The following is a 27,347-nucleotide window of genomic DNA, read 5'->3' on the forward strand; positions in this document are numbered from 1 at the left end:
CCAGTCCCGCTTCCTTGCCCTAACCTCTTAAGTACTCAACACCAAACAAGGTAGCAACAAGTACCATTTTTAAAACCTTGGTATAACTCGAAATAGAGGTGTCCCCGTGTCCCCGACTTCGAGGCTTTCAGAAGCGGTCAATGTCAACGAAAACAATAGTCATATAGATGAACCCTAATTGCGCGTGGGCTTTAAGTTTAATGTATAAACTTTCAGAGATATCTCTGTCCCAAAATGAACGTGAAAAAGACTTTTCCCAATGCACTTCAAAGTACATATACGTTTGGTTAAACATTGGATGGTAACGTTGAATAGTTAGAATGACTGACGCCGACTGCTACAATACCCCAAGGCCAATTTTGACAGGGCTAAAAACATAGCCATTAGGGAAAATACGACGAAACATAACGACAACCGTATGTCAGAAGTACACATGGTTTAAGTTACTAAGATTCCACTTCCTACTGCAACCCAGCTGGTAAAAGAAGGCACAATCGATCCGTATCACTGCAATTTGGCCTATAAAAAAATGAAATCTACGCCAAATCGAACAGCCAAATCTTTCATATCAGTTTATTAATTTAAGGGAATCAACTCTATAAACAATAATACATGTATTTCGAAAACTGGAATGTGCCGATTGTGATATAAGGGCAAAGAATATAAATCTTTAGGAGTACATCATGGATAGGCAGATAATACAGCGACATTTGAATGATGAACAATTTACAAATATCTATTAGTTTCGTTATACACCCTCCATTCCGTCAAAAAAAACAAAAATGTATACCCAGTTCTGTGAAGTATTTTCTTGGAAGTATTTCAATGCATTCGTATAAATCTTAAACGTAAATCTTAATCATAAGTCCCAAGTCGTCAGTTCAGTCGGTACAGAATAAGGGATCAGTAGCATTGCTTTGTGAAACGGTCGTATGTCGTAAGATTTATCTTAGGATCAGTGTTTTGACTTACGACTTTTAGTGAAATGGGGGCCAGGTCCATAAGAGTTCACCTGGGATTTTCACATGCACAACATTTTGGGTATACATAGACAGACAATTGTTTGTTTGTTTGCTTTGCCAAAACACTGAAGTTTTATAAATCTGTCTACAACAGTGTATATAGCAAGAAGTGTTCACTGCCACGCACTCCTTACCATCTTCCCAGAGGGAAAGCACGCCAAGATGGTGTGCCTCCCGAACAGTCATTTTCAGTCAAAGAGAATTACGGATGCACACTAGACATTAGCTTGGCTCAAGTCTATTCGGACATTTTTAGCAATGCAAGTATTCAAGGCTGGCATAATGAAGTTTCTGACATATTATCTTTAAAATCCTACAACTCGATTTCATATTTTGCACAGTTTGTCCGACAGCAGATCATAATTTTCTTTACTAAACTTTTCAGCTATATGTATTTACACGTTTGTACTGATTTCATAAATTATACTCTGAATGTAAAGTTATGCTTTCACAAACGTGAGTCGCCACCATTGCACTTCTGTTGAAATCTTTGTACAATATTTTGACAATTTAAAATAAATTTTGCAGCCAGAATGATAGGCAAATGAGGACTATGTCTGAGTAAAGAAGTGGAAACATTAAATTGTTTATTTGGTTCTTTTTAAAAAAAATTTAACCATCTTTCAACAAATAAAATAAGATGAATTAATAACTATGGCACAACGATGTTTCAAAAATGAATAGCCACCTTACAACAGATAAAAACTTTCAAAGACGAATGAATGATTATGGGTTAACATTTCAAAGATGAATTTTTATGAGAAAGAAGTTTTACAAATATATCTTTTTCACCATGTAATTATTTCATCACACGTCGTTTTGCTTAGACTTTTGATGAGTCCAGAAGGGATTTTTAACATGCAATATGTCTTAGGAACGAAGAGTAATTAGGGGTCTGGAATCGAAGACCACCGATTTACCCAAGTAGTTCAACTTTTTGAGTTTACTGTCGCTCTGAGTTTTAGAATCTCCTTAAAGTTAACTTCTGTTTGCGTATGTAAACCCGCCAAGAGCATCGTTATTGCGAAGCATAGTACTTAGTTAATAAAATACTGGTCAAATTATGTTTCTGCAAAAATATTTTATTGTTGTCTGTTAGTACTCTTTAGCTGCACGATTCTAAATGGTCGCATTTCCAGTGATTCGGCCAGGCCCGATTAAAAAAAAGAAAATTTCGCGAGTAACATAGCCAGATGCCGAATTCGTGTCGATTCAATTTTTTCTTTGAATTCAGAAAATGTGAGAATTTTTTTTTCTTCGAGAGACAAACGTAGCCGAACACAAACCACTGCACTGCTCGGATTTACCGAATTAGGTTCGGTATTTCAAGTTAATCTTGCCGGGTGAGACGAAGATTCCTTTCGCCCACTACACTGCAGCACTTGTATCTTCACACCAGGAATGTGGGTCCTAAAACGTAACATTGTTTAAAACCTAATATCTTGTAGCCGACAGTCAGAGATCCGTTAGACCTATTCGTTAGTCAGTGTGGTATAGTACTTCTGTACTACGTCAGTGCATCGCTTGATCAGTTGTCTCATGTTCGTGCCGCTAGTACCTAATAATCTGACAACTGCACTGCACAATAACCGGACCATATGACCCCCTTTAAACACATAGGTTACAGATTTTTAATGGAACTAAATTCAAACATTTTAAACGAACGAAAACTTACACGAGCCTTATTTGATGGGTATCTATTTAGCCTCCTGACAACTCCATTAAGATGTCAGATCTCTGTATTATGTCCTTGTGTTTGTCAAGAGTAAATATCCTGTTAGAGAAGATACTTTCGCATTTTCAAACGTACCCATCAGAAAATGCTAATACATTCCCAGCATAACATCACAAAAGAATACACACAACCCATTGTACAGAATGGATCAATGGTATGATCAGTCCTAGCACTTCACACTTCACAATTCAATAAATAACAGTCTATACATCCCACAAAATGTATTAAAAATGTCTCAACCCTCAAAGAAGTATGTTAAGGAACCAGCCTTTACATTTTAAAAGAAAAAATAAATAACATCAAACACACACTATCGCATAGGTGATCTGGACAAAAAATGTGCTGTAGTCAAGAGATAAGTCATCATTTATATTCTATTAGTATACAACTTGTACATTTGTACCCTTAAATTTCACTCATTAGTACCTTACCTCCATATGTTTACAACAATTCTACAACATTTACATCAATCTTAATGCTGCATCCAAATTCGATGAAAAGTATAATAAGAGAAGCCCTGTGCATTGTTCATGAACCCGTTGTCATTGAACAGATTGTGAAGGAAACCTCTGATAGATACAGAGGATACACCTCAGAGGATACACAAAAAATGCACAAAACATAAGTAAGTAAGTAAAAATCACCAATAAAATAAACAATAAAAAAATACAAATTTCTATCTACTCCATTTCTTTAACCACTTTTCAACAACAATGTGTTCTTACATGTTTCCACAAAATAATAAAGCCACCACTCGATATTTGGTGAAATAATCCTGATAATTTGATTTTAAATGTAAAAATTTACAAATTGTATAAATTTTCTTGAAAAATGATTTAAGAATATTTCTTAAATAAAATCAAAAAAAGGAGAAATGAATTAGTTTAGATAGTGACTGTCACTGATGCTGGGTGATAAGGCTGCATTCTACTTATTTCAGGTAGTTACCCATGGACTTATCCAGCTAATATGTATGTTTTACGAAAGAGCCAAATTTCAAAGTTTTCTAATATACATTATAGAATTCTTCACATTGCACACAACACAGATCCCTAAAGTACCCTTGTGTATACTGCAACTGCATCATTCATTAGCAAAACTGAAATCCATGTAGAGATGGCCAGTATGTGACTACCTGGTCTCCATGCGATGTGTACGTGTAGCTCAAGGTGAATCCTCTACATCATGCATCTCTTCTAAATGAAACAGTCACAAATTTTTGCATTTTATCTTCAGTAACAGGGACCCATTGAAATCGCTATGCAACGCAATTTAGAAAGCACATGCAGCTAGAATTCACCCATAACCAACATGTTTTGTCTATATACATTTAACTGAAAACATCATTGGCTTGAGGCACATCCTGTATTAAATAGGTTTGTAGGAAATATACTCTCCTTCAACAAATATCATAAATTGTAAGAAAAAACAATAGGTAACAAAAATAAGGTTTAAATAGTTTGTTCCTCACTGGCACCCTCACGATGAGATTTGGCTTCACTTCTGACGCTATAGAGATGATTCACGGGACCAGCCCTTTGGTATCGGTCTTGAGCCCACTGGCTTCCCAACCCGATGGCCAAAGCCTGTCATAACAAAATAGTCAAAGTTTATACATGATGTTAAGCCTCAGTGTGCAAGACAACAATAGTACATGTGTGTACTTCTTTCTCTGGTTTATGCCTGATTCATCCACAATATTGTGTTAATTATATAATTAAAAGAAATACAAAAACAAGATGAGTTACAATTCAAGACTCTGAGTATAAACGTACATCCTAAATATCAGGCCGAAAACACCAGACATAACATCCCAACTCAAAACTTGCAAAAGTTCTGAATGGATTAGGATGGGTTTTGAGCTTGATCTGAAGTCTGATATACACAATGCAGCTGATTCTCCTTTTTTTTTTTTAATCAAAAAAAAAAAAAATCAATAAAATACACAAAACTTATGCAGTTGTCTTAAAACGTAATCTGAGGTTACACACAATGAATCTGCATACAGATTTTTTTTTTAAAATGCAACTATGTGTACATTTAGAGCTGTCACTGCACAAAAACCAACGACTAATGACAATCCTGGAATGCATGATCAAGCTGGTTTTTGAATTTGAACTGAGATCTCACATGATCAATGTAACATGTGAGTTTCATGATTGTCTTCTAGTCAGGATTCAAGGTATGAGCAAATCACAGAAAACCTGACCCCCAGAAAAAGCAATCACAGCATGTACATGTATATACCCTCATTTTTCCAAAAGGGATGGCACAAATATACATGTCCAACATTTGATGTCTCTGTATTAATGCCTTCTGGAGAACATACATGTATTCACACCAAAGACACCAAGTCATATTTTCTATAGAATAATCTGGTAAACTCCCATACACTTCTACTTGAAAGGTCATGAAGACATTCATGAAAAAGGTATACCTTTGAAAGGTAAACATTTGAAAAAGGTATACCTGCTACATAACCAAACAAAATATCAGGATATATATGTTTATAAAAGCACTTGTGTGATACAAAATATGAAATGTGTGAGGATTGCAATACCATTTTAATTATGTGTACATGTTCTCAGGTATACACTGACAAAGCTTACCTTTAATGTGTTTATTGTTCAATGCAACAGCTTCAGACTCCTTTGCCTGCTTTCCCTTCAACCTACCTGAAATAATCAGTGAAGGTTAATGTACTCAAACAGTAGTATAACGAATATCATTACTCTCAAAAACAGCCACTGTATATATCATATACTACATGTACACATGGCTGGCTCACCAGAAAGAGTTGTCAGGAAAGTCCTTTAAAATTCATGAAGATGTATTGAAAACATTAACAATGGGTGACAAAAAAATACAAATAAAACTTCACCCTGACACTACATGTACCCTGAATTAAATATGAAACTGGATATGTCAAAAACGTTTTTTGAACTTTTGAAAAAAAAAAATATACATGTATATTATCTCTGAATTCAGTTCTACATTTTCAAGGCCATTTGATGTCCCAGTTTATGAGGTCCAGTCACGGCCCTTTCAGATACAAGGTCTTGCACGTAAAACAGTTATGTCAGTTTATTAAAAAACTTACCTGAAATAACTTCTGCTTTACTTGTTATCTGGAAAATAAAACCATGTACATTATTATACCTCATATACATTTCTCAATTTGAATAAAACCATGACGTGGGGTTCTGCAATGCAAGATGTTTCACCCAGAGACATACTTTTGGTTTTGCGCCCCCTTGAAATCCAGTACGAGCGGCGTCTGCTTCAGTGTGTTTCACTGGCCTATGTACCTTCTGTCTTCAATGGTCATAATGTCAAATGATGGGATGATCATGTGGTCTCATTCGGCATAATAAAAGACCTATTGCATCTGGCACAGTTAGATATGATGATTTTCCTTAATATAGTTCTTAGCAGTTGAAAGACGTACAACTCGTGTTGTGTCCTACTATTCATTGCAACATGCAATAACTGCACTGTCCACATAAAGATGTACAAGAAATCAGATAGTGACATTTCATGTTTTGGAAGTCAACTGAGCAATTTTCAAAAGAAAAGAGAAAAGAAAATTTCATTTACTGCCCATCTGTGATCAAAATTTCAACCACATGTAACAAATATTATCAGAGAAACCTTTTTGAACATAGTCAGTGATGGAATGCCACCACCTGAATGTTTTCAATCTTAGTTTAAGCTATTTGTACATGTCAACAAATAAATACAACTTAAGCCAATATATTCAAATTTAACAAAGATTAGTTACATAAAACAGTTTTGACATGCAAATGTGTAGATGAATATGATTTCCAGACAGCAAGATAGAAAAGTTCAAATGATCAAGGTAAAGTTCAGAAAAGATAATTTATTACTCTTGACCTGAAGAAGAAATACTTCAGCAGCTATGCAACATCCAAGACATATGCAAGAAGATTCATGTGGTAACATCTCTATGTCATCATTTTGTCTATAATGGCAGCCTAGCGGGTTGAGTGAGCAGACCAGTCATGCAGGTTTCAATGTTGTTTCAGGTGTACAGGGGCTTTGCTTTCACGCATAAAGTTATGCTCTCAAAGGCATCATTTTGGTGGGAAATAAAATCAAAGCTATAGCAGAAATTATGTTCCTTTAAGCGAGCAATACTAAATTGTAACTGTACAATCACTTAAAAAAATTTCAGTCAGCAAACATTGAATTTTAAACTTGACCCAATGTCAATGTTATTTGCTAGCACTTGCACATAACTTGCACTCAAAAAGGATCAAGTCTTATGTGAAATACAGTTAAATTGAGCTGTCAGAAATTCTTGATGAAAGCATCTGCTGAACAGAGATTCTTGTTTACAGGTTAGTGAACTTAAAAAAATAACTCTCACCTTGGATAAAACATGCTAGAATAAAGTGCAAAGGTAGACATCATTGGTATCAATACATATGTACAGGCAAATCTGGATTTAGTTAAAAGGGAGTTTTTAAATTCAATGTGTACATTAAGCTTCAACCAATTTGTAAATCAACACAAATCCTGAGCTTTATTGGCTATGCCATGATTTTACATTCACATTCTAGAATTTCATTACAAACACATATTATCTACATGTACACGTATATGTAATTGGCATTCGAGTACAACCAATACCCAACATGTCAACGTGCTGTCCATCAGTAACAAGGTACCCCCTGAATGCATTGGCAACACAAGAGTTGCATGTATGCATTGGAGTTTAATAAGCAGCGCCCTGGCCAAACTGTGGACAGTACATGGTCAATTCTGCTGGCCTATTGTTAAACATCAGTGACACGGTGTCTCACAAGTCTGTTTTGTAAATGCACTGCTGCTGATGTGCTGATCAACAGGCAGTTGTTACATTAGAACTTCGGGGTAAGGCAATGTCTCAGTCAATAAGGAAATGCCTGGATAATACTGGAATCCCACTATAGGTTGTTAAACACACAATTAGTGAAATGACTGTATAAAGTGTCAAAAGGTGATATTCTCAAATCACTTTGAAATCATTAATGTACAATATTTACATGTACAAACTGATCATGTTCCATCTTCCTTCACTGTGTATACTGTGATATACTTGTACAGAGTACAGAGACAGTTTAAGAGGTAAAACAGAGAAATGACACCTGTTTGATACAGTATGTTGCTTTGATGGATTGAACTAAGAAAAAGAAACTGAAAAATTTTATAGAACATGCATGTATACATGTAGTACATTTATATTTTAATGATAACCAATTCCACAATATAACAAACAACAGTACAGAAAGCAAGAATAGAGCAGCGAAGACTGTCGGACAGTTGACAAATGGTCATACATACATGTACCTGTACAGGTAACCGGTGAAATACTGCCTCATGTCAATTTACCCTCAATTAGCATTTTAACTGTAAATGTAAATGCTTAAATAGTGGCAAGTTGTGTGCCCTTGGCACTATGGCTTAAGCAGAGGTAAAAAGGTAAAAAAATATGTAGTGATGTTAATTGTAATATATAAGAGATCTTTGGTCCTTTGGATAGAGTAATGCTTTAGGAGGCATTTGGGGAAGGACAGTGTGAAAAATCTTGTTCTAAGGTACCGATCTTCACACTTCTGGCTTCACATTCTCTCTGCCATATCCTGCTGTCAACTCATGATTGCTGAGTGATATCACATAATTTATAATCTGGTCTGTCTATCCATGAAGGGAGACAACCTAGTATAGTGCTACATGTATATGGCACTATGTTTTACACAAAACATGCAAGAATACACCATACTATTATTTAAATTTGATTAAATTTTAGCCCTTTAGTTTTATGTTGTTACCTACTACAACTTCATAATGGGCAAATAAATGAAAGGACATACCCCAAGAGTTTATCAGTTGTTAAGGCATTTGCCAATAAGATTCAAACATAAAAAATTTGCTTCAATCTGGCCTGTTAGTTCTGGAGTTCAGATTATTGACCATTAAAATAGGTACACCCTAAAAGAAGACCATTTCTCAAGGCCCATTTCATGTAGCTTCAAGACAAATCTGATAAATGTTGGTCCAAAGATGTAAAGAATGGCCAATTACTTTTGGAAATACAATGCTGACATGGTCACACAACACATGCTGGTGGAAGACATAAAAATTCAACACTTACATTACACCTTAATGTAATTAGTTCCTTAAATGGACCACCTTCTGAAACCATGCATAACGTTTTGACTCCGACAGGGTGCCATTACCGTCTAATATCCTGAATTCAATCACTCCATTAAAGGCTACATGAAATGCTTCATTTTTATTTTTTAATCTCATCTTTAGAATGTGGCCTAACATATAAAACTACCAAAAAATCCTCAGCTTCTTTCTTCTATTGTATAAATGGCTATAAACTATACTTTTAAAATTAAGTATCCTGCCCTGGTGACAGCTTTCAAAACAACTTTGTAGGGGCAGAACAAGGAATTGGGGATGCTAAGCTAGTCCTGCAGTCTCAGTATGTTCATCAAAAATGTCATTTCCAAATATTCCTGCCAAATGACAGAAAATAGGCATAAAATAGGGGTAATTAAAAAATACAAAATATCCTTCAAAAATATTCTCATTCTTTTGGCAAATCTTCATTTGGCTTTAAACCATACTAGTCATTTTATAGTACCTTTTCACGCATCTTTTAAGAGACCCCTCAGAGAAATGTGAATGAAGTGTTATCAAAATTAGGCTTCCCTACAATAATGAGTTAAAATCTGTCATTATTAAATCAAATGATTTGATGACTTACAGAAGAAATCATGCCCCACGTCTTTTTCTTCTCAATCGGTTCTTCATCTGCACGTAATAGAGAACATATATAACGGATATACTGCATTGGCGACATTCAACCTAAATTTTCACTTGATTCCACATTTGCTTTTTTTAGCCAATATACATTTAACTATAGCAGGAATATATAGTTTTTTTTTCTCATATGGTTAGACCATCTAACGAAGAACATACTTATATCTTCACTTTTCCAAAATGCCTGGAAAGAAACCAGTGACCCACTGATGAGCCTCACACCCATGCAGCAAATTCATGTCCAAGCAAAAGTGCTAGCATGTTTGCACCAATTCTAGTTAAGAAATATATGAATTTGCAGTACCTTCATCGATGTAAGCTTCTGGTGTCTTGGCTGGGACAGGAACAGGAGGGTGGTTAAAATCAATATCTGGATTATCCACAGAGGCATAGGTACAATCTGACCAGCTCGTTACACCTTTCTTTGTCATCGTGTCAACATCAATCTCTTCATATGGATTTGGAGGCCGAGTTGGAGCTTGATTCTTTTGTTCGCACTTGCGAGCCAGTCCCTGATGGGGCCATTTGTCTGTGGCATTGTGCTCAGCATAGGAGTAGTCCTTATTTCCTTCAGTATCAACATCCTCATAGGGTCCTGATGCAGGGCTACTGGAATGAGGGAGGACAGCAGGTGGTCGGGTGGAAATTGGTACTGTGGTAGAGCTTCCAGATAATTTTCCTGACCTTGAAACTAAAGCATACTCTGATCCCTGAACCTCTATCCGCTGAATTGCTCCTGGTTGTGGAATTTTCTCATTTTTTCCAGAAACAGGACTTTTGTCAATCCTTCCTTGTGTTGGGGCTGTGTCTGGTGGTGAAAACACACTAATACCTTGCGCTATGCTAGGGGCAACAGCTTTTATCTTTTGACCTCCTTTTTCAGCACCATGCTCTGTATTTGAGTACAAACGGGATTTATCAGGGCCTTTCCCTCTGCTTGAGGAAGCTGCATTATCTGTAGGTGCCAGTGCAACAGGTTGATTGTTCCTTCCTTTGAGTTTTGGATTCTTTGTTGGGCTTTGGTTCCCTGCCTCTGGACCCACAGTAATCTTTGTGACATACTTTTGTGATGGGGTCTCTGGTTTCTTGAGAGAACTAACATTTTCATATGATATTGGTATTGAATGAGCCTTAGCTGGAGCTGAACTGTGACTGTCACCTGGGTGGTCTTGTTTATACGAAGTTACTAATTTGCTTTCAGCGTCTAGCACAGGCTTGGGACTAAGGAGGGGTTTACCATCTGAAATTGCTGGTTTCTTGTTTAAAACATCTGGTTTGACGTTTGGTTTGGTAAGGGCAATGCTTGTCGGTTTTGCAGCTTTAGCAAATGGATTTTGTGCCTGAGTTGTCTGCTTGGATGATACTGTTTGGTCTTTGGGTGACTGTGCACTTTTAGAAACTGGTTTAGAAATGGAATCTGAAGAAAATAAAAGCCAATATACATGTAGTTTGGCAGATCAGATATAGCAGCCTCTTTTATACTCTAAAACACATTATCTGATAATGTTTTATTTAAAGTTGACATGTATATGTATATATATGTATGTATTTTCTACACAGCTGTGGAGACTGAATTATACTACAAAACAGTTTTCCCAAGTCTAAGACTCATGTATAAGATGAAATGCTTTCAACAGTTTACATAACATAGTAGAACAGCTAAAATAAAAGAGACAAGTCTTTTTAAATAGCTGAGTATTAAAGGGAGTTAATAAGTTGTTAATCAACAGGTTACCTTCTTCATGAAGTTGCTTCTTTGTTGGATGCTCTGTCTGTAATAAAAATACAAGAATGTGGTGTACAAATTCATGAACAGTATAGCAGAAATAAATCTAATGAACCTGGCACAAATGCTGTAAGTGTAATTATAGCAGTAATAGCAATAATAATTAAAAAAAAATAATAATGATAATAATTTTCTGAGTGCAATTATTAGCAAAAAAAAGAAACGTTTTATTCCAAAAACAGTAGTGTCGCATATGGAATCCTTTGGCATTCACACTGAAATGAACAATGACAAATAGGTCATTTATATTTGAATCATTTGTCCTATGCTCAATGATAATGATGTCCAGTCACATAATGGATTATAACATGAAAGAATTCCATGGATATTGTACAGATTAAAAAATAATGGATTCCACTGGAATCCAATTTAAAGACAAGAGGAAAGACTTTCTTCCTAGTCTCATGCTCCCCCAATGTCATGCGGTACTGAGCAATGTACATATGTACATGATAAAGAAGACAAAAACAAATAGATATTTAAATACATAAATACAGGTATGTACATCGTAAGTAATTCCAATGTATGTACTGTTAAGGTGCAAACACGATTAGATTTGACCCAGCTGTTCCGGAGATTTCGCACAACTAGAGTGACGTTTTCTATTGTCTGTGATGATGTCAAAATTCTGATGAATCAACAGATGGTCTGTTATCTTAAGACATTTATCATTAGATTTCAAAATGAATGTGATAACATTTGGCCCAGCAGTTCTGGAGATATCACATCATACATGACAAAAGTTATTGTCTGGTGCAATGTCAAACTACTGATAGACATACTCCAAAAGTTTATGAATTCTTCGGGCCCATATTCCAATGAAATTTGATAAATATGCCCCTTCATTTTGAACATATAGTGCAAATAAGAATATATTACGCAATGGATGACAGATGCCAACAGACATAATAAAGATAGAATATCAGGCACTGTTTATCTATGGCATGTACTTTGCTGATTCATAACTAAATGTAAATGTATATTTTATGTGGCAGCAGCTACATGTTCGCAATGAAATGGCATCAGAAAATAGTCTACCTGGGATGTCTTAATGGCTGGTTTGTCCTCCAAGAGAACATTTTCATAGTTGTGCTGTTCAATGCTCATTTGCTTCACTTCATTCTCAAACATTTGCTTGACAGCCAGATGGACAACTTTGTACTGATCCTAAAACAAAAATAAGCAATACATACATGCAGACAACTGTCTACTTATATTTTAATGTGCTGAAGTACTGATGGTGATAAACGAGTTTTCTTTTGTATCTCAATACAGCACCTTGGTACACCCTAGTACTTTATTTGTCCTAAAAATCTTAACAAAAAAAAAGGCACTCTTAAATGCATATAAAGGTCATGAAAAGTTACATTTGTTGCTGAAGTTTACATTTCCTCAATAGAACATCATCCTCCATGCACCTTCATAACAAACCTCAAAACTTCTATAAAACTCTCAGAATAAAGCAAAAGGAAAATAGCCATGGGTGAACTGTTTTGGTGAAATACAGTATGTAGCCCTCCACAACAGTGGTCAAGCCATGTACAACAATAGTAAGTTTAATGAGTGAAAGTCAAGAGGAGACAGGCTGAAGCCTTTTTGGTAAGTAACTGACTAACTTTGATTTTTTAATTGTCTATGCAGAGAAAAGATCAGTGTACAAAAAATTGAATACCCTATTGCCCTTTTTCCTCAACCTTTTCACATATGAAAGGGCAATTTTCAGTGCATATTATGCATATATTTAATTTGATTTTAATTTCGAGACAAAACATTGGTTGGATTTTTGTAATGTTATCAGACAACACAGAATAATGTCTTCAGAATATGTTTGTATAAACACCTTGCAAATCAGTTATCATTATCAGTTATGGTTCGCAACATGAAGCAGTACAGGTATTATCTTTCATGACAATGTTGACACTCTTTCACATTTGACCATGTCTGCTGCACCTTCAGACTCTAGCTATAGATACACATAGGCAATATACACAAAATAGAACATGAAAAGTCAGCAGTAATTTTCAGGTTGTTTAACCGCATGTAATTTGTCAGTGTATATAGATACAAAACTATGTTAATAAACTTATGCAAGATCCCCACATCTTGCTAAACTTTGACATTATACCATTTAAGTAGCTTAATAGTTCAAATTAATTCGGCTTTTTGTAATCTGTAACAGGCAACTTACATGTTGCTTGAAGAATGCACTGATCAACACAAAAAATTGTAACTGGAAGTAACAGGTTCAAAAAGGATATACCTGTCTTTATAGTTAAAACATGCTAAACTTCTCAAGGTGATCCTAAGCACTTGAGGGCAAAGAAAACTTTTTTCCAGTTTTATCTTCCACCCATAAATATAATAGATAGATCTCTTTAAAATCTACATGCTGATGTAATAGGACATTCTTCCAGTAAATCTTTAAGACTTTCAGGGACAGCCTTACAGAAGGTTACATAACATACATTTAGGTTATTGCATGTTAACTCCATTTTATATAAGAGAGCTTTACAAGTTTAAAAATGTGAAGTAAGATTCTGTATTTAAACAATGACAATTCTCTATCAATTGTAAAAGATTTAGCTAAATATAAATTCTAGGCCAATTTATATGCTGGGGGCAATTTACTTGTAAATCCTCATCCCATCATTTCCTCAGAATTAACACAACAGACATAGTTTTCTTAAGAACAGCATTGCACTTCCTGTATCCCTTACTAACTGGATACTCAAAAATACTCAATAAAGAGGTCCCTATAATCTACATGTATATTTGGTATTAATTTTAAGAAAACATTTTCATTTCTTAGATTAAAAGACCTCCTTCCTTGTCTGATATATTAGTATTTTACTACATACAAATGAATATTTCACTTATTAGGTCAGCACTGTGGTAGTAGGAAACCCATGACCATTACCGGGTTGCTGACAGACCTTCACCCTTGACTGGAGAGGAAGCCATCAGCTGGACTTAATGCTGACAAATTGTCCCCAACCAATGACGTACATGAATGTACATAAATTGGTGGAAGGTAACTCATCTACAGAAAAACTTCACATAAGGCCGCTTGAATGATCGCCCGAGCAATGATTTTCGGTTTGAGACTAGGACCAAGCCAACAGCATGCCGTAGTGTAAGAAATACATTTACAGATATATATATATATATATATATATATATATATATATATATATATATATATATATATGTACATGTAGTTGCTCTTTACTAAAGCTTGCTATAGGGTACTCACTGGGGTTTGCACCATGGACTGCCTCTGCGACCTCATATCCAGGATTATATCATACAGGCTGAAGTTATCTGATATTATCTGGAAAAGTAGAGCAAGTATCAATTACTGTATGTACATAGATACATGTACCTGACATTACTATTTTAACAGCTGCATGAAAATACTGTTACTATTGTGACATGATCCATATTAAAATAGAAACAAAGAATCAAAAAGTTAGCTAAGAAACTTAAATCACAAATACTTTCAAAAAAAAACAAAGCAAAACAAAACAACCCCTGTAATATGCCAGAGTCATACCCGTTCTTTCAGCATATTCACCACATAGTCAATGGCACATATTGTTCCTGTTCTGCCACAACCAGCACTGTAAAAACAAAATACTTAAATAACTCTTATATCCTACTATTAGATATTTTATATTTTAAAATCTTGGTGAATGAGAAAAACATTCAACTAGTCAATCCATGGTTACATGATACTCCGCAAAATGTTGATATCCGGCAATCAGGCTTATGGCTGGAGGACACAGGTGCCTGAAGGATACTACTAACCTTCATGTGGTACCAACAAATGTGTTACTTATCTAAAGCTGCAGTCAAAAAAGCAAAAGCAAAGCTGAATAAAGTGCTTAAGTGAGTATATTTTAGTTTTTAAAGTGGCTTTGATAATATACGTATACTCTATGGATTCACTTTTGTGTGAGCAATCACTCTTTCATGTTCATATAAGAAAATGGACATGCATGTCATGTACAGTTTGCTACATGTACATGTACTTGTAAGTACCACTGTGTTATGCAAGTTACATGTTTCACCCTTCATTTTATTGACCTTCTGACCCATGATTATGTTCTACAAATTGACACAGTGGAGAAAAGAGTCACCTGCAGTGAATGACAACAGGTATGTCGTCATTGGTCTGGTGCTGTCTCATGCGACTCAGTAGATCTATGATATCCCCAAAATCATGGGGAATGTCGTGGTCCATCCAACCAGAATAATGGAAATGGGTGATGGTCCGCATATGGTTTTCCTGGTTTGACTTCCACACGCCTAATTTCCGCATGCAGAAAAACATGCTCACATGGATTTCTTCTAACTGCAATTAAAAATGAGGGGATTACACATGTATGTGGGATTGTGGACATTTCAAGTCATTTTATGAAAAGTACTTGACATTACAGTACAGCCGGATATCCTATGCCCATGTTGGCTGGTGGGCCGATCATCGTCGAATGGTGTTCGATTATCATGGGTGTAGGATCCAACCACGATGTGTGTACGATTTTACAATACTAAAACAAATATATGAACATATAACTGTGCTACAATAATGCCATGCACTAAACATGAACACATTTGTACACATAATAATGCTCTGAAGTTCTACAACCATGTCAGGCAGAGTTGCTTAGTGTGCCAGTGGGGCGCAATGACCCAGAAGCCTCTAACCAATGCACTCCCTGTGAGTTGAAGTCCAGCTCATGCTGGCTTCCTCTCTGGACATTTCTGGGAAGGTCTGCCAGCAACTTGTGCCAGGTTCCTTCCCTCCATAATAATGCTGGCTGCCATTGTACAAGTGAAATATTCCTGAGTACAGCATAAAACACCAATGAAATAAATAAATAAATAAATACATAAATAAATACATTATTACAGCCATGTCAGCATTTTTCAGTGGTGATCATATGTGAAGCAGTAAACAGTTACAGGAGCCCTTAGAATTTGTCTCTAAAATGATAAAGTCAGCATCAAATCCCCCAAAAAATGTAACTATTAGATGCCTGTTGAATATCTACAGCAGCTAGCGATGACATCGTGGCATCATTTGCCCATGTTCCCTATCTGCACAAGCTTGCAAGTTTAAAATGGACATTGTGTTATATATACCCTACATATGCAAGCCTTTATCAGGTCTGTCAGCAACCTTTAGGTGGTTGTGGGTTTCCCCTGGGCTCTGCCCAGTTTCCTCCCACTATAATGCTGACTGGCATCGTACAAGCGACATATTTTGGAGTACGGCATAAAGCATGAAATACAAAAATAAATATAGACGTCATGTAGTATGACTATGGTAGGAGGACATCAAGCAGAACCCTGGAGAAACCCATTGTGCTGGTACGCTAACAACAAGGCCATGGAGCCATGATGTATAAGAACAATAATTAATAATTGTTCTTGAGGGATTTTTAAAGGTAGACACTTTATAACAAAAAAATAGGACCTCAGTCAAAAAGATGAAAAAACATAAAGCTTCTAACAAAACTGCAATGACTGTGGTTATGAACATTGACCTAGTTCAAAATGATGAGAAATGTGTGTGAGTAAAATCAAGTTTTTACTTGAATAATGAGAACATGAAATAGTTCTGGAGATGCTGACCTCAAAGTGATTGAGTCAAATTGCAACTTTTGCTTTGGTAATGAGAAAATGGAGGTAATTTTGGAGATAATGATGTTGACCTCAAAGTGACGGGAATGAATGTGAGTTTACTAAGGTTTAGAAACATTTACCTGGGTAATGAAAAAAAAAAAGTTCCATCGATGTTGACCTCAAAGTGATGAAAAATAAATGTCAGTTTAATAAAGAGAATTTTACCTAGGTATATTAAAAAAAATGAGATAGTACTGGAGAAACTGACTTCAAAGAGATGAGTAATACCTATGAGTGAAATCAAGCTTTTGAAATTGCTGGGTTACGTACAGAAGAGGTGTTCAAATCTCTCAAATATTCATGCACATGTACATATATTTATATACTGCATATAAAGACTCGAGTCCACTTAGAAGTATAGTGAACTGGTCTATTAATACACAATAATATACAAAAAAGAAAAGAAACGCAGTCTGTACATGGTTTGGTGAGCGCTTTACACACGGGTGTCTACACTGTCACTATATTGCCAGATCTGCAACATCAATGTCATGTACTCAGAGGCCTACAGGAAACATGTCAATGAGCAGGAAAACAGATAGCAAACAAATACTCTAAATATCAGCATAACACATTATCTCTGTTCACAGGAGCATGTACTTCAACGTCCCTCTGAATACAAGGTGAAAACATAGGCTCAATAAGGAAGCTCCATACTTCACAGTGTTACAAAAGACTGCTAAGTGGGAAAATGCAGAGATTTCTTGTAAACCAGGATCTGACAAACCCCGCCTCTTTACAAAGCAGCTGGTGATCTTTAATATCCTTGTAGAATGGTTAGCAATGAGAGTGTACTGCAATGGGATTTATTTATTTATTTGATTGGTGTTTTAGGCCATAGTCAACAATATATTTGCTTATGCTTATGGTGGGAGGAAACCAGGCAGAACTTGGAAGAAACCAGTCAGAACCTGGGGGAAACAAATGATCATCATGCTTGCAGATCATCTCACATATGACCCGAGAGGAAGTAAGCATGTTGACTTTGTTTAGGGGAAGATCTGACAGCAACCTGCGGATGGTCGTGGGTTACCCCCAGGCTCTGCTCGGTTTTCTTCCACCATAATGCTGGTTGCTGTCGTATAAGTGAAATATTCTTGAGTACGGCGTAAAACATGAACCAAATAAATAAATAAATAAATAAATTGATTAAGGGCTCCTGGATCATTGCGTGTCATTATCACATTAACCACTCTGCCACAGAGGCACCCCACTTTACTGTAACACACTGCTGATATTACTTTGTATGTGACAGGGTAATATTATTCTCCCTGAACATTGATATACCGTATATGTATGTTTTTTTTTTCATTTTCACAGAAATGGTACTGGCGAAATGTTGATTTTCATGATTTGAATCACTATCATGTAGCTTGAGCGGGTGAGTGTTTTGACTGTAGCCAAAACACTTGTGTCCGAGATGGATAACATTGCTTCACCCACCAGCTTTATTATGTAAATAAACCTTTTTGCAGGTAGATTTATGTCATAAGATGTGTTTCACAACTTTGATGATAGTATGTACAATTAAGCTAAGTTTAACGAGCAGTGCTTTTCTGTTGTATTTTGATACATTCTGTTAAACAAGTTCTGTTATGTTATGTGTATAATGTTAAAGTTCACTATTGATCTGCACCACAATATGTTGAATAGTTCTGTTAATAGTAATATTGTTTGTATGTAAGTCAAAGTAAATCTTGGGATAATGTTACTTTGACAGTCTCTTTGTTTTTTTTTTTTATTTCACCAACAACAATGTTTTCATGTTTCCGATATCAGGGAAATTAACGTTCTTATAAACACAGTGAGAAGTGCACGTCATATATGATCACGAGCCGAATGTTAATAAATATATTTTCCTTGATAATGATTGCACATCCGTTGCTTAGTTCAAATTGTGGTTTAATAATGTTAAAATTTAGTGTAAATTTGTATTTAAAATAGTGTAAATGTGCATTGATGTTCAACCATGAAAATCCATATTGTAACTTTGAATTTGGAGCGTTCTGACCGCAATCAAAAGACAAAAGTTGCATCATCCGCTGTTTTTTTTTCTGTGAATAAAGCTTTTTTCAGGTACAACTATGGTGTACTGTCGCCTGTGTCCAGCATGATTCATCATAAGCAATTTATGGGGGGTTACACAACCGTACACGTGGGACTATATGTATGAAGTATTATATAGTCAATAGACGATACGGTTTTCTACTTGAGTGCTGCCGAAAATAGCTGTACAATGTTTGCAAGTCTGTTCTTAACTTCTTAAAATCAATCTTGAGAACACTTACTGGAGGATTAAATGACATTCACAACCTAGGCAGAAAATAACAAAGGGGAAGATGATTTGATGAAGATGAAATGTGCAAACGCAACAGATATCAAAGCTATTTCTCAAGATTCAATTGCAACTGAAGCAATATGACAATGCACATGTCCATCTGTAAGTGTAGCCCCCAGATGGAAGGAACAGCAAATCCATCTCTACCTACATGTAACTATGCATGAAAAAAATGTTGAGGACTGGGGTAACGGTGGTGGAAAAAGCTGGTAAGGGAGGCGATAGACTGGTGAATGAAGGTATTGGTGGAGGTGGATAATTAGAAAGCGAGAGTAAGTGTATGTATCTGATCCGAGAAAATATGGGTCTAACATTACTCACCAGCTTCACGTGGATGTCTCCAAACTGCTTCTCCTCTTTTGGGTTTTTGGTCCAGTACCGTTCACACTTTGGCTGTGGGAAGGACAAATGCTTATATTTATTAACATGCTCTCAAATCATGGTCAGATACCTTAACAGTATTAATGGGCTCGCTTATGCAAAGCCTGCTTCAAAAAAGGTGTTAGTAACATTAAACGCGTTGTACTAGTGAACTAGTATTATTCACCAACAAATAAAACAAAACCACATGAACATGCATGAACAAAACCGTGGTCAGCTTAATTTATCATTAATGCCAGATGTTTCCTTTTTTGACAACTGGTAAGATACCTTTTGGCTTACCATACATGAAATCCAGGTGTGGTAGTGAATTCATCAGTGTACTCGTGTCTCTAATGCCATCACTAAACATCCGTTTGTTTGGGATGACATGACAGGCCCTTCCCTGAATTGAGGTTTTTATTCAGCTTTTGAGGTAAATGTTTTTTTTTTAATGTTTTTCTCTCCTTATCCTTTCCTTTAGCATATATCGATACAGATCTACCCTATATTTGTCCTGACTGGGTTACGTCAAACAAAGAGTTTTTGAAGGATCGCCAAATAGCCATACAACATATGTTCCTTCAGGTAAAGCCTATTATAGTGTGATAATATATACTCCAAAAACTACAATTAGTTACCTATTTGGCAGAAACACTGATCATGGTCAACAGACAATCAAGTGAACAATATCCTTAATCATACTGGGTTCAGTTTCATGAAGCTAGGGAACAATACTCATCCTGATGTCAGGATGGGAAGTGCATCTGGCTATTAAACCTGCTCCGTAAAGTCACTGAATATAAACAGATAGTGTAAGTATATCACCAAGCAAACATAATAAATTTTCTAATCAGGCGACCATGAATTGGTCATACGATGATATTCCACACTAAAAATAGTGGTTAATCTATGGGATTTATAAGATTATCATGTATGAATTCCACATTTGCTTAGGCCTACCTTTTCATACTTAATGCAGAAACAAATATACACCCCGGCCCTGTGGAAGTTAATGGACACTGGACTAGTGGAAATTATACAATTACCATACAAATTTTAGGTATAAATTGAGACCCTTGGTTCCCGTGACACGGCAACACTGTATCCTAGTGTTCTACCACTAGATAGACAATACACTGTAACCTGTTAGGGAACATTCCCATATATCCATGCCTGTTCATTCATGAAAGATGAACCAAAAAGCCGAATCAGATCTATACTAATCGTTTTTACATACGGGTATGTTTAATGGATTAATTTGAAACAGCTTGTTGTTGTGAGAAATGTGAAGGAAAAAACAAGCGAAAGGTGATATACTGAAGCAGTCCGAGGCAGCTCCCATTCCCACATGTTCTTTGCAACAGCAACAACAATCTTGATTGGCAAGAAAAGAAGTTACATTCTCTCCACCTACCTTTCACAGATATTATTAATTATCCAAATTTTGACTTGTTGAAACATCTTTATATTTATTAGATAAACGGCACCTTGCTTTTCATTGTATAAACTCACCAGGCAACTAGCACCACTTGGTTACTGGAGTCAAGATAGATACCCCTGGATTCAGACATGGGAGGAAGATAACAGGAGGGGATCAGTGTGGTGGGGTGGGCTGGCGTATCAACTGACACTAGGCCTACCACACTTACAAATCTGTGATGAAAACCTCAGTTTGTCAATCCATGACCCTTTTCCTTTCACATTTACAGCCTTAAAGTTACACTGCATGTAAAATTTCTGTGACAGAATTTATGACAATATCTGCAACAGTTAAAATAATCATATTATATGCCCAGGCGCTTGACATGCAGTTTTGTTAGATATTAGGCCTATTGCTTTACCTGCTGGAAATATTTCTTACAGAAATAGATCACTGTTATAACCCATTGTTCCAATTCGATTACCAATCTAATTTCAGGGCTCAAACTTTATTTTGATTTTTGCCACAAACAAATTAAAACCATTGGTATGTGTACGACTAGGATATCATTCGCAAGACCACGATACTGTCCATTTAAAGCTGCCTAAGCCCCGGAAGCTCTCTCCATTTATATCGCTGGAGAGGCAATTTGGGTGATTACCGGTGACAAAGTGGTAATCTGGGACAAACTGCAAATTCTCCTTTATTTATTAAGCATTTTTATTCAAACTGCCCAGCTGATGTCATTTGGTTTATAGAAAAACATTATTGTAGGGGAGCTTAGCTCCCCAACTTGAACCCAGCCCCCTGGTTCTGCTGCCTATGTAGGACCCGTTTGTCCAACTTTGCATAAATTAGTCTTACAAACACCATTCAAAGGGAGTTTTTTTCGTATTTCATTGATCTGTAATCCCAGGAATCATACCAACCTTAGGTAGAAGTGGTAAATGCATTTGTTGAGCTGATTTTTATTTTCAGTTTTCTTTTTAGCATGGCCATTTGATTGACAACCCATTGTTGTGAGTGCTACAATGGCAATGTATCACATAATAGCTATGACTAATGATATAGGCCTACTTGGCCTATATGTACTTGTGGTTTGTGTTGATTTCCACCTGTACTGCGTTCATCTGGTATGAACTTAAAATTAAAGGAAACCAATCACTTTTGTGGTTTTTATCTACCAGTACTGGTATTATGGCAAGTTATGATTCAACTTCATGCTGACAAGTATTTCCTGTGTTAATATGACACTAAGATTCTAATCTTGAATCGTAACAGTGTGTATTGTTGGAATATCGGACAATGTGTCATTTACAGCATATCAAGATTTGGCCTGAATACTGTAGGGATCTTCATGTAAAGTCTTTAGATTTATGGCACTCACTTTCCCCGCTTCAACTTCCTGGCACACCATGACAACCACTTCAATCTTGTATTCCCACAACATTCTCCAAAAATCCTGGACAGTGTGAGGCAAAGGGCCCTGAGAGGCTATGTAGGCCTTCTTCCCATTGGCACCCTGAGAGACAGAATAACAAGCATTACAGTACCATAAAAAAAAAAAAACATGGTCTGGAACGTACCACTGCCGAATGGTGAAAATGTGTGCATATTAAAATGATCTTACCTAATTTCAGTATGTTGACTTTACATCGTCCTTCTTCACCAAAACAAGGCTGGACATATGGACAGCCAAGAAATCTCATTTTCTCACTTGTTTTCTAATTCTTCAGTTTATGAATTCATTTTCCTGACGTATGTTTTAGTTACATCCATGGTCAGTGCTCTAAAACAGTAGGATTCTGTTTTGAACTTAGGTTACCCCTTTTCGTACACTAACCCATATATATATATCACTTGTCAGATGACACATACACGCATGCAACTAAAACAATGATACAATGCAACATACAGATATGTGAGTTTGTCTTATATGATGACTCTTATCATTCCAACAAATTAAGTTTAAAAACTCAGAAAGTTACATAAACTATGTCAAAACATACCCGCACAAAGTTTGCATTGATATAGTCTGATCCAGGTTCACCTGGTTTGGGCTGCAGCGTTACTCTTGTGGCATCAACTGCAAAGTAATAATCTAAGCATCAGAGTAACTCAGTATGGTCAATCCGGTCTGTTCAATCACCTAAAATTTTGCCCACAGCCAAGCTGCACAATTTGCCTGATTCCAACAGTTCTACTGATCTTTGAAAGCTACTGAAAGCTACAACCTTTATTTGCCAGTAAAAAATGCACTTCTTGGGGCAAAATTTTGGGTTGTTGACATTAAACTAGTATACAATACAAAAAGTAAGAGAGTTAGTCTCACTAAATCTGGGTGTACATGAAGACTTGATTGAGTCACATCTCAATCTGTCTCGCTACTCCCAGTCAGGTTGATTCCTGTAGTAACTGACCAACACCTGCAATGAATCTAGACTACTAAATCTATAGGCCTAGGGTAAACTACAGCCATAGTATCTTTTAACTGATGGCATGAAAACTGGTTAAACACTCAGGGATGTATGATGGGTGTGGGGCAAGTTTTATTTATTTAATAATCCATGTATATTGTTTTAGATTGTTAAATTAACACGAGACAGCCCGTGAGAAAACAGAAAAATTGATATTCAGAAGTTTGAAAGCTATATGCATTAATAGTAGTGGTAATTGCAGTGTACCATAAGCATTTGAAGGATAGAGAGTTGCAAGTGTCACAAACTATCTAAAAATTATCAATCAAACCTTTATACAGTTTTAAAGATTAAACATGTGGTGTTTGTGCATTACTTTCATATGCAGAATAAGGCAGACTACTGGTACACAATATGAATTTTTGAATCAGAAAAGGGTAAGGTATGTTACTTTGCATTCAGGATGATATGGTAGACAATTTTTTAAACATCTTACAAGGTAGAATGTCTTTATATCTATTCTTCTTGATGTTTTCATCTTTTTTCCCTTCTTCTGCTGGAAATTTTTTATCTTCTCTGTGCGCCATACCCAGGCTGCGCAATTCCTAAAAAACCAAACACATAGATCAATCTACTGCAATTGAACAAAATTTGTACAAATGTCCCTGATTAGTACCGGTAGTCAAATGTTCTAGTCTATAGGCAGCTGTTGTCTTTTAAAGCATTTCTTGTTACTGGTTATATATATATATATATATATGTATATATATATATATATATATATATATATATATATATATATATATATGTGTTTTATGGTTATTTTTCTGGGAATGAATGAATGCTTGGGGTTTAATGTCGTAGTTAACAATTTTTCAGTCATATGAAGACGAGGAGTCATTAGGGGTGTGTACATATACCGGTACCATGTCTTTGTGTGGCAAATGAAGTATCATGCCAAAGACACCAGACATGACACCCTATCAAGTCACATTATACTGACACGGGGATAGCCAGTCATGTGTCCTTGCTCTAACATCACAGTGCTAGCCAGACAGCAGCATGTACCGTTTTTAGTCCTTGGTATGATGTGACCTGGATCTGATCCCGGGTCTCCTGACTTCTAGGCGGACCTTGCTTTTTCTGGGATGATGGCTGCTAGTCATTGCAACCTATACACCATACACCTTATTCCTGTGCAGGAATGTTTGGTGGTGGCAGTGGCTGAGAAGTGAGTGCTGTGGAAACTTTCGTGGCTAAAATAAATCTATCATAACGTCAGTAGGGATTGTTTGGGTGCGGAAAGCAGGTCTTTAGGTTGGTGTCTTTCATATATGCGGGACTTCGTTCACTAACAAGCACAAAGGGCCTGGACCTTTGTTGAGTATGAAATTATTTCTGTTAGAATCGTGACTCCAATGATGCTGGGCCAGAATTAGAAAAGGAGCTGGGGTCTTTTGGGCTAAATCACAAGGATGTAATTTCCATCCAGACCTGCCAGTTAAGTTTCAGGCGAGATTTTTTGTAAATGTGCCTCACATAGGGTATGACAACAGATCAAAAGCAAAATATCTTGTCATTTTGACATACAGTCCTATAAAACGGGGAAAGACTATCCTGGATCAGGTAATATGTGATCAGTCAGCCTAGCTACTCGTAATACTACAGCACGTTGAAGTCTTTTTCTCTTACATTTATCTGTAATCGATGGTTCACTAAACCATATTACGTCTGGTTTTGAAAGACGAGTCTTAAATTTGAAGGCCGGCACTCTCTACCTGCAGGTCATCCTAACATACCTTACATGCATTTTCTAAACATCTTAAGTCCACAGTCCTACGGCTGTGCGTCAACAACAACACCAGTGGTGTGTATACTTACGCGGAAGTGCCTGGAAAATCCATCTTCGTCGAACTGGTCTGTTTTCTCCAACTCTTCGACCTCCTTGATAAATGCATTCAATCGATCAAGGAGTTTCTTCGACATATTTTCTGACAGACAAGTCTCGATTCACCCCAAATCATTACCAACATCGCTGTACGTTTTCAACAAGGAAGTACAGCTGCGTGCGATGTCACGTGACATTATTATTCTATACTGCTCACAGTGAAAACTTCTTGATACTATATATGTGCAGGCTCACTTAATGCATACGACTCTACGGCACACACTATCAAACGTAGCAAGGATCACTACGTAAGCTTTATTGTGTAACATTAGGCTTAGGATTATTGCTGATTGATAAAATTCATTGTAAGTTGTGGTGATTTTAAACCTTATACTAGTGTAAGCTTTATTAGCTTTATTATTTCCCAAATCAGACAATCACCTCCAAACCGAATAAGCATCTCTCAAGGCCTGGATTCAAAACACACGGCATGTATGGACCTGGGACTTTACTGCTGGCTAGTTTCCGAGGGACTCCTTCCTTTTTGACCGGAATTGTGTCTGCTGGCGGTAATATCCGAAAGAAACTATATTTTCTTGTTAGTTTTGTATTCTGTATTTAATGTTTGTATTTAATGTGTAAGCCTACTGTTTAGATTAGATGATTTTTTAAATTTATCCAAGTGTGTTTGTTTTTATTTATTTATTGTGTGAGGGTTATCACTGTCTGGGAGTTGAACAAACCAACTCTTTACAGTATTGCCTCTAGGTTTATGGGTATCTTCTCAAGGGACCCACCACTAATTAACTAGTCATGATGTCTAATTCTTACAAAATAAAGGGTTACACGTTCTAAGTACTAATGATATATCACATTATACCGTGATAATGTATAATCCAGAATTAAATACACCTTTAGATAAAAAACTAAAGCGGTTAGCATGACCACACTCAGCATCCGCGCATCAATTATATGATTGACAAGTACATAGGTTTAGGTAGGTTTAGGTAGGTTATAGATGAATAGTTGATATTTCAAAACTGAAACGAGAATCGATAAATTATTTACATATAAAAGTATTGTTGTATAGTATGGGCTATTGTAATATAGTGCTTTTGTTAAAAAAGGCAGACTGAATACGTAAGCAGGAAATATAGCTACCATCATACTTTGTGGAAATTTCACCAGTGTTGTTTATGTTGACACCGTTTGGCCTAGCCGAGATTTAACACATAGATCTAACATCACCATGATGCGCCTGTGTTTCTTTTTTCAACAGAGGAGCGCAACATGTCGTTTATGAGGCCTACTTTTGCACTGTACTCTGACAATGGTAATGAGTGAGCACACCATTCCAGGAAAACGGAGTATTACTGTTAATAACAATGCACTGAACTGGGGAATGAATTTCAAAAATGAAATCAGCAAGTGCTAAATTATTGGCAGACAAATTTTCTGGGGAACACGACGGGTCACGTAAATCACTACCCGCGCCGTGCAGTGTTACTTGTATCGCTGTACCATGCAGGTCACGTTTATTTGTAGGTGAAGAAAACATCAAAATTATGTCAAAACCAGATGAAAGTGCGTGAAAACGTTTTGGGCTACATTGTAAAACCTTGTTGGAAGTAAACTATATGCCCAGCGACAATTGTAGGCCTACTTGGCATAAAAAATGGATAAACCAGTCAATCTTTTCCAAGCAGCGGTCTACATTCTTATCGAGGAAGACCCGCATGCTTGGAAAAGTTCACTGATTTTCAGTATCACCACCACTAGAGGACGCGATGTTTCGGAAGCAAGCGCCTTCTGTTTCGTCGATGTTTGTTCTAAGAAAGTTACTTCTACCCAAC

At 36.4% G+C, this 27,347-nt stretch overlaps 1 protein-coding gene across 2 annotated transcripts; it reads right to left on the bottom strand.

The window, feature by feature from the left end:
- Window positions 1-559: 559 nt before the first annotated feature.
- LOC135470030 (tyrosine-protein phosphatase non-receptor type 12-like) lies at window positions 560-25,654 on the bottom strand. Of its 2 annotated transcripts, none has more exons than XM_064748729.1 (15): window positions 25,488-25,654; window positions 24,103-24,211; window positions 23,199-23,275; window positions 22,577-22,711; window positions 19,728-19,799; window positions 15,520-15,734; window positions 14,934-15,000; window positions 14,634-14,711; window positions 12,419-12,547; window positions 11,330-11,366; window positions 9,899-11,011; window positions 9,539-9,585; window positions 5,858-5,885; window positions 5,367-5,432; window positions 560-4,343 (listed from the first exon to the last, which is right to left on the bottom strand). In XM_064748729.1, the coding sequence occupies exons 1-15, from the start codon at window positions 25,590-25,592 to the stop codon at window positions 4,267-4,269; spliced, it is 2,355 nt and encodes a 784-aa protein (XP_064604799.1). In that variant the 5' UTR covers window positions 25,593-25,654; the 3' UTR covers window positions 560-4,266. The 2 variants fall into 2 exon arrangements, 1 of the variants encoding a protein (XP_064604799.1); XR_010444372.1 differs by lacking the exon at window positions 560-4,343 and adding an exon at window positions 7,148-8,955 and having other exon boundaries at window positions 5,366-5,432.
- Window positions 25,655-27,347: the final 1,693 nt, after the last annotated feature.

The sequence above is a fragment of the Liolophura sinensis genome, chromosome 7 (genome assembly GCF_032854445.1).
Source record: "Liolophura sinensis isolate JHLJ2023 chromosome 7, CUHK_Ljap_v2, whole genome shotgun sequence".
NCBI lineage: Eukaryota > Metazoa > Mollusca > Polyplacophora > Chitonida > Chitonidae > Liolophura > Liolophura sinensis.

Bases quoted from the DNA above. Each gene is read 5' to 3' on its own strand.
- LOC135470030 (XM_064748729.1), bottom strand. From the start codon at position 25,592: ATGTCGAAGAAACTCCTTGATCGATTGAATGCATTTATCAAGGAGGTC. The intron at 14,712-14,933 runs GTATGACTCTGG...CTACTTTTCCAG, and splicing joins TGAATATGCTGAAAGAACGG to ATAATATCAGATAACTTCAG. The intron at 5,433-5,857 runs GTAAGTTTTTTA...TGATTATTTCAG, and splicing joins TAAAGCAGAAGTTATTTCAG to GTAGGTTGAAGGGAAAGCAG.